At 53.5% G+C, this 15,426-nt stretch overlaps 1 protein-coding gene across 4 annotated transcripts in view; it reads right to left on the reverse strand.

Annotated features, from left to right (window-relative positions):
* Window positions 1–15,426, reverse strand: part of ANKRD11 (ankyrin repeat domain containing 11) — a 132,016-nt gene that overhangs the window by 23,120 nt on the left and 93,470 nt on the right. For all 4 annotated transcript variants that reach the window (XM_059857548.1, XM_059857546.1, XM_059857547.1 and 1 more), the window contains exons 3-4: window positions 9,910–10,054; window positions 2,771–2,909 (exon numbers count right to left, since the gene is read on the reverse strand). In XM_059857548.1, coding sequence (XP_059713531.1) covers window positions 2,771–2,909; window positions 9,910–9,996 — 226 coding nt within the window. In that variant the 5' untranslated portion in view covers window positions 9,997–10,054. The remainder of the gene's footprint in view (window positions 1–2,770; window positions 2,910–9,909; window positions 10,055–15,426) is intronic.

Here is a 15,426-nt window from a genome sequence, read left to right on the forward strand (position 1 = left end):
AAAGATTTAGCTCTGAACCAACTGTACCCAAACCATGGGCTCAGCACAGTGCTGGCCAGTAGTGCCTCTGGGAGCCCACAGAATCCTGGAATGGTTTGGATGGGAAGGACCTTAAAGCTCATCTTGTCCCACCCCCTGCCATGGGCAGGGACACCTCCCACTAGCCCAGGGTGCTCCAAGCCCTGTCCAACCTGGCCTTGGACACATCCAGGGATCCAGAGGCAGCCACAGCTTCTCTGGGCACCCTGTGCCAGTGCCTCAGCACCCCCACAGGGAGGAATTCCTTCCCAATATCCCATCTACCCCACAACCATCCTGCAGCAGCTGCTGCTGCCCCACACCTGGCCCGGGCAGGTTGTGCTGCCCTTCCACAGGAGACAAATCCCCCTCTGGTGTATCTCACCGAAGATATGGAGCACCTACGTCAAGGCTGAGCCAGAGCCATCCGGGAAAAAAGCAACACACACCGTGCTAAGGAAAATGAGTCACTGCAACACATCAGGATGAGGATCCACGCTATTGTTTAAACACTTGAAGAGGAGAAAAATATCCCACTAGAGACAAGGAGAGAGCTCTGCTAGCTCCCAGCTCCCACGTCCTTACAGCTGAATTCCACATGGCTGTGGAACATCCTGGCACACCCCCTCCTGCACACACAGCAGCCCATGGACACAGCCTGGGAAGCAGGACCACGTTACATAAACCTCCCGGGGTCAGCCAGCAGCGATGGTGCAATCCCACTTCTCTGAGGGCTGGGAGCAGAGCTGAGGAGCAAAACAGGCAGCAGCAGCCTTCCCCTCCTGCAGGAACATGGGGTGGGTGCACAGCAGCCTCTGTTCCAGACAAAATCCTGTCCTGCATGTCACACCCGTGTCCTCGGCCAGGTGCCGCCGACGGCACCAGCACAGACTTGGGGGCACCCCTCCACCCCAGAATGTGCAGCTTCTGTTCTGAGCACCCCAAACACGTCTGAACCTGCCTCTACCTCGAGCCAGGCCAAGGACCACACAGGCTTGAAACACCCCACAGTTGCAATGGGGTGGTGCAAGAGCAGAGCAAGGTGCCAGGAAGTCTTTTCCCATCTCCAGCATCTGATTCCTGATGGAGAGAAGCATGTCAGGGAAGAGAAACAGGCTCCTGCTAAGCACCAGTCTGACTGTGCAATTGGTTCCTGCTGGGATCTCCAACTCAGTGGCTGAGTCACTTCCTCCCCAGACCCCACCAAACAGGTTGCCTGCACCTCCCATACACCTTCCCAGAGTTTGTGAGAGTCCAGTTTGTCTTTAAATGGGTCTGTGAGTGCAATGAACCCCTCTGGGTCTCCTCTGGGAGCTGGGCTGCTGCTACCCCTCAGCTCACCCACTTCCCCAGGAAGGATGAGCTCTGCAGAGGAAGGAGAGGACGCGTCTGAGATAAGAGTCACACGGCTGCAAAAGCACAGGGCTACCAGGGGAGCCCCTGAGCAGGGGGGTCTCATGGGCTGCTGCTCCCACCCAGCAGCCACAGCCTCTCCCAGCAGCTCCCTCTGCTCTCCTCTGCGTTTGGTTTCCTTCTCGCTGCTGCCAGTGCAAACATTTCCAACATCTCTGCAGCCAGAGAGAGACTGGAGCCCTGGGAAAAGCAGATCCCTGTTGTGACATTCCAGCTGTCACGAGGGTCAGACAGCCCTACAGCAAGTGTGAGCTTCAACTCTCCACCCAGCAAGGAATGCGGCACAAACACCCTTGACAAAGAGCAGCTCCAGCTCTGGTTCATCAGCTCTGCCTGGCCCCAGCCACCCCTGCAAAGGTGACACCCCAAGGGAGACACCACAGCAACCCAAAACCTTGCAAACAGCCAACAGGTTTAAGAGAATTAATGAACGTTTGGAAACGTTCTCCCCAGACAGGGAGTTCAGGAACACAAACCCATGGAGACACTGGGGCACCCTCAGGACACGTCACCTCTGCATGTCCTGCCCCTGGGACAGCCCTCACTGCTGCAGTGGCACTCCTGGCCCTCTCAGATCTGCCCTCCTGACTCCTGAACCACAGGAGACACATTCCACATCAGGCCACCTGCCAGGCTCACCACACAGCACCACCAAACACAGCCCTTCTGCCATTTTCAAGCATGTTCCCAACTTTTAGCCCTTTTATCTCTTTACACAACCACTGAGTTTTACCTGGCCTCAACTATTTCCAAAAGCACATTTCTTAGGGACCCACACAAACCCCTGCCCAGAAATCCACAGCTCAGCCCCTTACAACCAAACAATACCATTTTCTCCAGGCCAAAGCTTTGTGACAGCTCTTCCCAACTGCTAACAAGTCCAACAGCCCATCCAGGAGCCTCATGCACCAGCCACTCTTCTGCTACAAGACTGACCTGCTTGACCAGATCCTACTTGCTGATTTTCTTTTGAAGACTACTCAGCTTTACTCCCTTGTTTTCCAAGTTCTCACAAGCAGGCCCTGCTCCATGGCTTGTCCCAGCCACAGTTCCTGAACTGGGATAATCAGAAACAAGGAAAACAGACAAGAGCTGAAGGAAGGGGGGTCTCCTGACACAGCCATGGCTTTGTCCACCTCCAAACATCACTAAGAACAGATGTGCACATGTGGAGCAGAGCAGTTCTCCAGCCCCTTGTCCACGTGCCTCTCCCTTCAATTAAAAGACACAGGGAATTTGGTACAACACTTCCCTGTGGATTGGCTGCACTCTGGACCCTGTGTGCCCCCCACCAGCACCACCAGCCCGGGTCTGAGGGTGGGATGTGGCATTTCTGTACCTGTATCCGAGTCCTTTTGATCTCCATTTGTTCCGACAGTGAAAGGCAACTTGCGTTTGGTCGCTCGCTCTTTCACCTCTTTGCCGCCATCGCTCCGGTCCAACTTTGGAGTCTTGGTTAGAGAAACTTTATCTTTATCCTGGAAAGAAAAGAGACCAAGGTCAACAAGAGCCTTCTCCACGCTGTGCTCACCCGATTCCCCAAATCCTGCACAGGCCTCACAGAACATCCCTTCCCTTTCTGCCGTGGGTTTGCCAAGGCAGCCTCCACCAAGGTACAAAGCTCTACCAGCACCAGAGAAGAGCCAGCCAATCAAGGCTGCTGTGTGGTGCCAAATTCCAACCAATTCCTGTGAAAAACGAAGCCAACACTGTGTGTGAGGCTGAGGATGCACACGGCTGCAGGCACAGAGGGAAGGTAGGCTGGGATGGGGGAATCTGAGGATTTCCAAATGCAACCACACCACAAGAAAGACCCATTCCTGCTTTGTATCAGGCCTGCTTGTTTGGGCTGGTTTGGATTTTAATGTGCAGCAGAAATGCTGTGAACTGCTCAAAAGCAGAGAGAGATTTTGAATGAACATGCCAAACAAAAGTTACAGATACTGAGACAGGTGAGATTTTTCACATGACCAGGGAGAGCTGATTCCCAGCTCAAACTCCAGGAGTGCCAGGAATGCACAGCCCCAGGTCATGCCCTGTGGTTTTTGTATGCGAGGAACAGGATTATTTAAAGTGAGCAGTTCTGGACTGACCACTGTGCCCCTGCCTGAACAACAAGGGCAGCACAAGCAGCTTTGTCACAGATCTGATTTCAACAACCCAGCAAAACCCACACTCTGCACTGTAGAGGCAGAGTGAAATTAAACACAAGAACCTCAGCACAGGAAATCATTCCAGAGCTGGCTGGAAGCTCAGACAAGCCAACCTAGGAGCACTCCCTTGTTTAGAGAGGCACAGTCCCTCTGCCTGGCCCTGGCAGCTCCTGGCAGGTGGCCCCAGTGCCAGCAGTCACAGGACTGCGGTGTCACTGTCACCGTGTGCGTGGCTCCTTCCTCTTTCCGTGTCAGTCTGGAGCCCAGAGCTCACCCACAGAGGAGAGAGGAGCCCCTGAGCTGCCCCAGGGGATGTGTTTGCATCCCTGCACCACGGGCAGCGTGACAGCCCCGGAGCGAGGATGAAGGAAATGGGTTGGGGAATCCCTTTTTTGGTAAAGCAAGAGAAACAAACCTGCCTGACAGGGCTGTGTGGTGGGAGGCAGCCAAGGCACGCTCGGAGCCCCAGCGAGGGCAGCCCTGCTGGAGCGCAGCGACGGGACAGAGCCCCCACAGCCAAAATAAACACTCCAGCATTTCCTCTCAACCCTCCAGATTGAAAACCTTTTGCTTTTTATGCTTTCTGAGGTGAACAAAAATAGTTCAAATTAAAAAATGATGCCACTTCTACTGCTCTGAGGTGGCAGCGAGGGCAGAGGGCTTCCATCACCTGCCAGGAATGTCGTGTTGTGAGCAGGTACCCTGGCCTGTCCTAGTTCTACAATTCTATGAAATATTTTATCAAAGGAATAAAATAAAATGTGTATATTGAATGAAAAAAAAGCCACCAAATAAATAATGCACTTTTTTCCAGAGTGGCCATTCACAGTCTGAACTTTTCCTTATATCTACCTGAATAAAAGGCATCTCTGAACACTTCAGACAGGAGTCTGTGAGGTTCCTCCAGGGTGAAGCAGTCAGGGCACCAAGGCTGTCAGAGTTCAAGAAGCATCTCAATGATGCTCTTAGACATACAGGTAGGTTTTCTGCTGGATTAATGCTGCCTGGGATCTCTCTGCACTCAGGAGTGAGAAAAAGGGCAGGACAGGTAAAAATACAGCTCATTCTCAAAAGTCTGAATCATGGAATTGTTTGGGTTGGAAGGGACCTTAAAGCTCATCATGTTCCAAGCCCTGTCCTGGGCAGGGACACCTTCCACTGTCCCAGGGTGCTCCAAGCCCTGTCCAACCTGGCCTTGGACACTGCCAGGGATCCAGGGGCAGCCACAGCTGCTCTGGGCATCTGTGCCAGGGCCTGCTCACCCTCACTGGGAAAGATTTTTTTCCCAATAACCCATCTGATCCTGCCCTCTGTCAGTTTAAAGCCACGTTGCTAAAATCTCCCTGTGGGAGGAGAGACAGAGCAGAGGAGCCATGAACAAACCCTCCTGAGAGCAGAGGTGAGCCCAGCATGGCCCTGGCAGTGTCCATGTGAATCCTGGTGCCAGGCAAGCTCGGGCAGAGCTCCCTTTGCATCCACCCCAAGGCTGGGAGCTGCTGCTGCAGCCAGCTCAGCACAATCCTGCACCAGGCAGCCAAGGAAGCGGCGGCAGCGCCGGCACCGCTTTGAAGATTCGTTCCTACAGCAGCACCACGATAACCTTTCCTACTAATTGGAGCAAGGAAGAGCCAGACTTTGCTTCCCCCTGGAAAGCAGAGACCTGCTGGGGATGCCTGCAGCACTGGGTGGAACATCAAGGCAGCTGGAGAGGCCAATTCCTGAAAGTTTTCCTTTTCTTATTTTAAGCTTTACTTCCCTAATTATTTCCAATTCTGTAATGAAGAATGTTGTCCTTTACTCGAGTAAAACCTGGTTTCATTTTTAGGCCTTCTCATGTTTAAAGTAAGCTCAGACTCATCGGGATCAGGTTTCACAAATGGAACAAATCCAAATTAGAATCATGAAATCCTGGAATGGTTTGGCTTGGAAGAGACCTCAAAGCTTATCTCATCCCAACCCTTTTTGCCATGGGCAGGGACACCTTCCACTACATCAGGCTGCTCAGAGCCCCATCCAGCCTGGCCTTGACATTGCAGAGAAACCTGTATGAACAGCCCTGTGTGAGAGCTGGGGCTCTCCAAGGCCAGGACAGGAGTTTGGGGATGGGGAAGAGTCGAGAGCTCAGCAGCAGCAGCAGCAAGTTCCCCTTTGCAGGTGTTAATAAAAGCTGCTTTGGCAAAGGGCAGCCAGCAGCTGTGAGTGCAGAAAAAATCCCCTCCTGCCACATTACACTTGCAGGAGAGTTACTGTATGAGTAACAACCCACCTTGAGCTACTCTTGCAAAAGTGAAAAGATGCACCACAAGCTGCTCTCAGCTGCTGCGGTCGGAGCACAAACCCACCAGGAACTGGCCCCAGCAGCCACCCAGAGTGAGATGCTGCAGGGTGGGGATGGAAGGGCTTCTCCCATCAGCACCACAGACCCTGATACCAATCTGCTCAGGGCACTTGTGACACACAAACTGGCCAAAGGCCAATCCTCAGAGCAAAAACTATCCTGTGGGGTTTTTTGATGCAGATTTCTGCAAGACAGAGCCATTTAGATGGGGCTCTGAGCAACCTTAAAGATGAGCTTTAACCCAAACCAGGCCATGATTCTATGATTTACAAAGCCATGCAAAGAAATCTGTATTTCCAGCCCCGTCACCCTGCTCAGACAGAGCCTGACTCGCAGCCCAGTGCTTGTGCAGAGACTTGCACTGCCAGCCATGGAAATCCCCAAAGCCTTTGTTCTCCAAAATGAGCTCCAAGCATTTTAGGTTGTGATGTCAGTAAAAATTAGGCAGCAATGAACAAAACCAGCCTGGGCAGCCTGGGAGGAGAAGCCCAGGAGGGCTCCAAGGCTGGTGCCCCAGGCCATGCCCCACATCAGACTCCTGCTGTGGGCAAACAGCCCACGCTGCAAAAAGCAAATGCTGCCACAGAGGGACTTTCCCTGCACCAGTGGGTCTGTCCTGGCTCTGCCAGCAGGGAGGGAGAGGGGGCAGAAGGTTCTCACCCTGTACCACAAAAAGGAATGGACTCAGTTTTACCCAGAAAGCAACTGGATGTGGTGAAAACCAAACAATTCCCTAAATCCGGGCCCCTCGAAGCCTTCCCAAAGCCAGAGTACAACACAGGCACACACAAAATGCCAGAAAGTTTGAATTTGTGTTGTTATCAATGCTGCAATAAAACATGTGGAGCATGGAGGTGACTGGAGCTGAAGCCCTGTTCCTGTGAGCCTCAGGCAACAAAGTTTGTAAGAAATATGACCCAGTGATGAGCAAGGGCTGATTAACTTCACTGAAATGTCATCTCTTCAGTCACCCAGACACCCCTGCAGGTTTCACACCCCAGTGGGTGACTCTGGGCTGGACACAGAGCCCAGCCCTCACTCATCCAGCCTGGAAAGCCCTGACAGCACAGCAGATTCATGAAGATTCATGAAGAACCAAAAAACAAGGACCTTGTTTCCCTTTTCTGAAATGGGGAGAAGGGGAAGGAGAAAAACCTCGTTTTTTTTAAACCTCTGCCAGCTCCTACAAGCAAAAACCGGGGCAAGTGCTGTTCTGCTTGGTGCTCACTGCAGCAAAAATGCACTTTTGACTGTGCAAGAGGGAGCATTTCCCCATAAAGAGGCAAAGGCTGTGCTGAGCACACAGTGTAACCACGCAGCCAGGCCAGGCCCATCAGGAAATGCTTCTGACAACTGATATAACCCTTGCTGTGGTGCTCTGCTCTGCCTCAGCCATGAGTAATCTCCTCCTGCTACGGGGATCTGTGGATCTAGACCAGAAAGGAGAATTATTCATATATGGCATGCAGATTTGTACAAAAGCCTTCAGGCTGAAGGGAGCAGGAGGAGCCCAGGGGCTGCCAGCACCCGCCCCGGGCAGGCTTGTGCAGCCTTATAAGGGCTCCAGTAACCCTGGGAGAAACAGCTCCTCATCCAACAGCTCCCAGTGCCCTCAGACACACTCTTTAATCCACCTCACTCTCAGGGCTGCATCCCACTGGTTCCTAAATCCCTCCTGTGGAGGGGCAGGGAGCAGAAAGCCAGGAGTTCCCTCCCAGAGCTCTGCTGCTGACAGGCAGCAGCTCACAGCTCTCCTCCAAGCAGGAGCCCTTGGAGCAGGGCAGCTCCCCTGGGAGCCTGCTATGTGATGGAGCATGGATCACTCAGCAGAAGCTGGTGATCACAGAATCCTGGAATGGTCTGGGTGGGAAGGGACCTCAGAACTCATCTGGTTCCACCCCCTGCCATGGCCAGGGACAGCTGTCACTAGCCCAGGTTGCTCCAAGCCCCATTCAGCCTCACCTTGGACAACTGGGGGGCAGCCACAGCTTCTCTGGGCAACCTGTGCCAAGGCCTCAGCACCCTCACAGGAAGAATTCCTTGCCCATATCCCATCTAAACCTCCTCTTTTTCAGCTCAAGGCCAGCCCCCTTGTCCCCTGTGGTACTCAGCCCAGTGCAGCACCAGGACCCCCCTCCATCTGCCAGAGCTGCAGAGCCCAGGCGTGTAAAGCCTGTCTAATGCTAAATCAACTACTGATCCTAAGGTCCCATTAAGAGCAGAACACTTGGTTGGCATCACTGTGCCACGCTCTCCCGTGCCCACGGCGGGTCCCTGTGCCTGACCCGGGCTCTGCCCTCCCTCTCCAGCCTGGCAGGGAAGCTGTGCCAAGTCCCAGCTCGGGCCTTTGAACGTGTTGACAAAGGCAAGATAAATGCAAGGCAGCGCTTGCTGACAGGCAGGTACAACAGCGTCTGCAGGGAGGAGGTCGAAGTGCTTTTCCCCTGAGTCACTGCTCCAGCTCAGCTTCAGAATTAACCAGAAACAGGGCAAAAGCCACTCAGGCTGGAGCTCAGCTCAGCCCCTGGAAGACAAGAGCCTGTGAAAAAGCCAGAAGTGAAGGAGCAGAAGCCCTGCCCTGTCCCCTCTCAGAAGGGAGGCAGGAATTGTGTCCTAGTTATTTAGCCAGCAGGAGATAACTCTGCTTCCCGGCGTGCCCCGCGCCGCTCGCCAAACCTGCTCTGTAAATAACACACAGCCTTTGAGCTGCCGGGAGTGGATGGAATAAAATGGGAGCTGATTCATATTCCAACTGATCCTCTCCCTCCCCGAGCACCTGTGCCAGCATTAAGCTTCTTACCCGGCGCAGAGCGAGCCTGTGTTTACACACCCTGCACTCTGAGCACTGCCTCCTCTGCCAGGGGAAAGGCTGGCATCTCCCGATGCTGCCGGGCAGCTGTTCCCCCTCCAACATCTCTGATCCCAGATCTGCCCCCTCCCAGAAGCCCCACAGCACTCCTGCACCGACCTGAACCTGCAGTGACAGAGAGCAATGTGGCAGATGCCACTCCGAGGTGCTCCATAACCAAACCCACCCGGGATTCTCCTGGTGGTTATTTTGTATTTTTCTCATTTTGTCAGTAACATGAGCTCAGTCCTAGAAGGAGTTACTGCCATCACTGGGGTGGGATTGCAGGGGAAGTGACGGAGCTGGGGCTCACCGTGCTCAGCTTCAGCTCCCGGGCCTGGCAGAAACTCCCAGGGGAATGCTGAGAAACTGGAGCAAGGAGATGAAAGGGAAGTGGATGAGATTTGTTCCTTAGCAGAATTCAGTAGATGTAGGTTTTCATGTTTATTTCAAGGTAACATTTGCACAGTTTTCTGCACAGCTATTGACTGGAAATGACTGATACTGAGAAGGGAGGGAAAAAGCTGAATGAGAGCAGACTGGGCTCACGCCTGGAGCAAAATGGGACGAAGAGGAGAAGTGTGAAGGTATTTATCCTTAAACTCAGATTTCATCTTAGTAGTTTCACCTAAGCCACGCCAAAAACCAGACAACACCTCAAATCAACTCTCAGAAGCAGCAATTTCAGCAGAGCAACTCCCAGGCTGAGCCTGGTCCAGCCGTGCTGCTGGGGAAAGCCAGAGCAGCTGTGCTGACAAGGACCTGGATTTCCACCCAGAGGAGGAGAAGCTCCTCCCTCATCCAGCACACACTTGCACCATCACCACACACCTCAGGGCTCCACAGCTGAGTGCAGAAACCCCTAAAAACACACAGAACTTGCAAAAGAGAATCTTCCAAAGCAGCCCCTGCTGCTCAGCTGACTTGGGCCCAGGTGAGCACAGCACTTCCCAGGGAGGATTGCAGCCACAGGGAAACAAACCCAACCCCATCAGCTGGCAGAGCACCAGCACACCAATGTAAATGCCCAGGTAAGAGCCCAGGGCAACCTCCTGCCATGTCAAACAATGCCATGGCTTCACAACTGCAGGCTCAAAGAGCAGCACCCCAAAGGAGGGCAGGTGGCCCAGACACGTTACCTTTTTCCCCGTTTGTTTCTCCACCATGTCGTTGCTGAGAGAGAAATCTTCTGACTGTGGTGTTTTAGAACACCCACCCTTGGGCATCGTTCTGCCTTCCTTACTTGATCTTCATTTATGCTGCCATCGCCTCATCATCAACCGTCTGCAGGAGAGAGGAAAAGGGAGGTCACACATCTCAAAGGGTCTCTCCATTGTGGGGGGAAAAACAAGGCACTTCCCATGGGGACAAACCCTCTCCCAACCCCTGCATGGAAACACCAGGATGGCAGAGCACCCTCAAATGTGAAAAAAGCTGCAGCAGGCTCCGGCCACCTTCCCAGAGAGTAACAGAGGTGCTGCAAGGAATCACACGTGGAATCACACAGAATCCCTGAGCCTGGAAAAGACCTCCCAGAACACTGAGTCCAACCTGTGCCCAATCCCAGCCCTGTCACCAGCCCAGAGCACTCAGTGCCACGTCCAGCCCTTCCTTGGATGACACCTCCAGGCATGAGAACTCTTCCATCTGCCCAGGCAGACCCTTCCAATGCCTGACAACCCCTTCCATGAAGAAATTCCTCCTGATGTCCAACCTGAACCTCCCCTGGCACAGCCAGAGGCTGGTTCCTCTCATCCTATCACTTGTTTCCTGGGAGAAGAGGCCAACTCCAAACTGGATCCTGCAGCTGCAGACACAGCTTGTTTCCTATGCATGGAATAGCCTGGAGGGGATCAAATCCCACCAAAGAGCAACAGCCCTGCTGCTCTTCATGCACAGCATCACCCCAAGCCCACATACAGCCTGCTGCAGTGTGTCCTGGACATGGGGACACACCCCAGGCTGGGACAGCCCTGCATCCCTGTTTGCCACACTGAATTCCCAGCCACATTTGCAGAACCAAACAAATCACAAAACCTCCATTAAAGATGCACTTTCTGAACGTGTTGCCATCGTGAGGCGGGAGCGCGGAGGGCTCGGTGCTCCAGGACTGGTTTGTCACAGCTCCTCACCCTGCCCTGCACCTTGGCCTGGCAAAGCCAGCCTGGAGAGGACAAAGCTCCTGCTCCTCCTGTGTTGCCTGGTTACAGGGCTGGGAAGACAACTGCCATGTGAAACACAGCGAGGCAGGAGCTGGAGCAGGGCTCACAACACCAGCTGCAGCCAAAGCCCTCTCAGGTGAACAAGAATATCTCCTCTCCCCAGACCAGAGGCTGGAAAGCATCAGTGGAAGGGGATATCTGTGAGGAGTGACCCCCAGCAATCCCAACAGCAACTAGGCTCCCGGCCTGAGGCTGGAGTGGCAGAGACAGGAACTTTTCCCAACATAATTGTCACCTGCTAGCTCTAAATTGCACCATTTACATCTTACAGCAGCAGCTCTGCAGAGCTACAACTGCAGGAAATTGTCCAGGGAGATGGGAATTCTCAGAGAGGAGACAGAGAAGTCTTGTACTTAGAAGTTGTCTGGAAATCCCTTCAAAATTTCTGTTCCATTTACGCCTCAGAGGCCTTGGGACACTTTGGGTTGTCTTTTTTTTTTTTTTTTTTTTTGTTTTGTTTTTAAAGGTGGTTCAGAGGCCCCAGCCCAGCCCTGAAGCAGCACAAATTCCCAGACCAGAGCACCAGGCACAGACAGAGCTGGTGTTTCCAGCAGGAGACTTTGCTTCCCAAGGGAGCTGATTCTCCAGCCCAGCTCCTCTGCCTGGCTGTGGGAAGGTTGTTATCCCATATTTCATATCCTGTATTTAGGAGCAAAACTTTGGGAACTGAGAAAACACCTCCTCATGTCCCCGTGCTTGACACAGGGACAGCTGAGCTTTGGGACAGCCCACCAGAGCCCATAGGGACCCCTCCACGCTGCACATCCACTGGGTCCCTGCAGGAGCAGCTCCAGCCATTCCCAGCCTCAGGAATCTCCCTCTGCCAGGCATCATTAGCCAGCTGGGAACATGTAAGAATTATTTCCCCTCGGCCTCTCTTACAGGGGCTCATTAAGGTGCAGATACAGGAGACAGGAGCATATGCCTGGGAGGAGGCAGGAGCAGTGGACAATATTCCCTTCAATATTCACTGCAAATCTAAGAGGTGGAAATTCAGATGAAGTGCTGGGCAAGGGAAATTTATTTACTCCTTGTAATGGATATTAAACCCAAGCAGCTTCACCTCTGCTGACGGCGGGACCCGGCCATGCTCTGCTCCCAAGCCCAGCCCCACGTCACCGCTCAAAGCGCCCCAGGATCCTCACTCTGCCAATGTATTCCCAAAAAAAATCGTGCCCACTCCCAAGTCTTTGTGGCTGCTTGTACCAGGGTAGGCACCTATTCACGTGGAGCTTCCAAAACCTGTTTAACTGAGAAAAGGCCAGACGGATGCCAGATTAATTCTGCGCCCCTTCTGTTCGCGGAGCTGACTCATTACACTTGGAAAGCCGGCTGCCTCTCCGGGTAAACACAGCCCTGGCCTGTTCCACAGCTTGCAGGGAGTATCACATTTGCACAACAATTACCGACAACGACGCAGCCTTCCTTTCATTTTTAAGCACGTTTAATAAGTTTGTTTCATTTTTAAGCACGTTTAATAAGAGTCAGAGGGGAGGCACAGATTCCCACTGGAAGAGCCTTCCCCAGCTCGAGACAGCATTTGCAGAGTGGCAAATCTAGGGCTGCAGAATGACAATTTGGCTTCAATCCCTCCTAATTTAGGAGCTGGACGAGCCACCCCCTTTCCACGATGCCCCTCTCAAGCTCACCTCCCTACAGGAGACAACCAGCACCCTTCCTATTTCACAACCAACCAACTCGGCTCCTCGCAGGAGCCCATTACATGTGGCTGCACAAAACCAAGTGGGAGACCGAGTGAGCTCAACAGAATATAATCCCTCATACTTCTCCAGGAAAACAAAGGAGCTGTTTACCCCTGGCCAGGGGCCAGCCCTGGCTGCGTGCGTGGCCAGCCCGGTGCACACCAGGCCCCCAGCCTGGCCAGGGCAGACCCTGCTGCTGGAGAGGCTGGATCCCACACAGCCCCCTGGGAAAGTGGTGAATAGAGAGGGGGAGCCTGCCCTGGGATGGACTGGCCTGGGTATGGCAGCTCCTGCTGTTCCAGGATGGCTGGATCCAGCAGGGAAAGGCTGTGATGGTCCCAGCCCATGGAGTATTGCCAGCTGGGAGACAGCTGGAAGAGCAGGGCTGACACCCAGCCCAGTCACCCTGCTCTGGACTGGGGGCCCTCCTGCTCCACCACTGCCCTGGGTGGGGGTCAGAGCCCCCAGAGCACCCCGAGCACCCTCCCAGAGGATGGAGGAACAGAACTCTCTGGAACACAATCAGGAGCAGGGCTGGAGCCATGTGGAATGAGGCTGGCTGGGAATGGCAGGGCTCTGCAGAGCCAGCCCCGGGCACACCCACCCACGATCGTCCCCTGTCCCCTCACTGGGCCAAGGAAACAGTTGAAAATGGTTTTTATTTTGCCCAGGGCACACCAAGCCACACACTGAGACCAAATATGTCTGTGAAGGACCTCAAAAGGCCACGGTCCCGAAAGGGATGGAAGGGAAGGGGGTGTCATCTGCCCCTTGGAGGGAGGAGGAAGAGGAGGAGGATGAAAGCACTGCTGGCTTCAACCCCAGGACATGTGGGCAGCCGGGAGGCAGCGTGTGAGCAGTGGCACCCATCAGCCAGGACAGGCTCCCAGTGAAGGCGACGGGCAAACTGGGACAGGGACAAAGAACAAGGACAAAGCCCCCAGACAGACTCCAGCCCTGCTAGACAACACCAACTCTGGGCTCGACAGGAGAGCAGCTCCTCATTAACCAACCCTATGGACATTTAACTCCCCATCCCTACCCCTCCTGCTTCATGGAAACAGTGATCAACACCCCAATATCCTTATCTGTGCCATGGGCAGGGACACCTTCCACTGAACCAGGTTGCTCCAAGCCCCTTCCAAGCTGGCCTTGGACACTTCAGGGATGGGGCAGCTTCTCTGGGCAGCCTCCCCACCCTCAGAGGAAAGAATAAAGAACATTTCCAGATGTATCTCCAAGGGGAATGACAGCCTTTCCTGGACCCAGCCCTCCTTCCCTGCCCTCCCGCAGAGCAGCCAAACTCCTGCCACTCAATCTGAAGCCACAACAAATGAGCTCATGCCCACGATCTGTGCAGCCTGCCTGTACCCCGCCAGCTTGGAGTAAAAAAGATTGTGGAGCCTTCTTTAAATGCCAGAATAGGAGGGAGCTGGCTGGAGGCTCCTGCCCATGCAAACCCCCCGATGCAATTAGAGCCCCAGACATTATTTGCACAGATCCAACACATTTGTTTGGTCTGAAAAGGTTGGAATAGGAACAAGCCTGTGAAAGACAAAAATTTTAATACTTTAGCCTCCTTTTAAGGATGCTGTCTTAAATCTTTGAAAATTGCCTTAGATTAATAACTCACACCCACAATTTGACACTTGTCCCCCAGCTCTGGAAAGCAAAGGCAAGAAACCAAGAGCTGATGTCTTTCAACACACCGAACCACTGAATCTCAGAATGCTTTGGGTTGGAAGTGACCTCAAAGCTCATCCTATTCCATCCCCTGCCATGGGCAGGGACACCTTCCACTAGAGCAGGTTGCTCCAATCCCTGCCCAACACTTCCAGGGGGGAGGCAGCCACAGCTTCTCAAAACCACCACTGTCCCAAGCTTCAGCCTAGCCTTGCTGTGTGCTCAGGCTGCTCCACCAATGCATCCCCAGCACCTGCCCTGCACCGGGTAATCCTGCACCTGTCTGGCCAAGACAAGCCACAGTTAGTCCCTAGAACTGCCTGTGAGCAGCAGAAGGAGTGCAGTTTGGGGAACAAGGAACAATTGTTCTTTGTGCTCCAGCTGGGCTCCGGAAGAGCAAAGTCCATGGCTTTCCACAGTGAGCACACACGGCCGGAGCAGCAGGAGCCCTGCAAACCTGCACAGCAAACACAGGTGGTTTCCCCAGCACCTGACAATGGGTAATCAAGAGATCAGCTATTGCTGAGATAGAGCAGTGTGAGGTGCTAATTCCTAGAGCCAGAACTCAAACCAAGGAGGATGGAGAGCCCGTGTCTCCTGGAGCAGTCGGTGGGACAGCACTGTCACCTGGGGTCACAGCTGGGCTCACCCGGGCTCACAGCTCCATCATGTCCTCACCTTCAACCACACATCCTTCCTCACCCTGGGGACCTGTTACCTGTTTGTTCCTGACTTTTGAAAGGGAATGTCACACCTTATCAGGAGTTCTTAGAGAAGACACATCTTTCTTCACCTCTTTGCTCGGCTTCTCCTTTCCCGTTCCCAGTCACGGCCTCGTCCCAATTACCAGTCCATTCTTCCACCTCTCCAAAAATATTTGTTCTTTACCCCATATATCATGACCTCATGATATCCTGCAACAACTGGCTTGGGCAAGGCTTGCTGCTCTCTCAAACACACACCAGCCAAGTAAACTTACTAAGCTGCAATCAAGGAATGCCAGACTGGGACAGAAGGGACCTTAAAGCCCATCTCATTCCAGCCCTGC

The sequence above is a fragment of the Haemorhous mexicanus genome, chromosome 12, assembly GCF_027477595.1.
Source record: "Haemorhous mexicanus isolate bHaeMex1 chromosome 12, bHaeMex1.pri, whole genome shotgun sequence".
Taxonomy (NCBI): Eukaryota; Metazoa; Chordata; class Aves; order Passeriformes; family Fringillidae; genus Haemorhous; species Haemorhous mexicanus.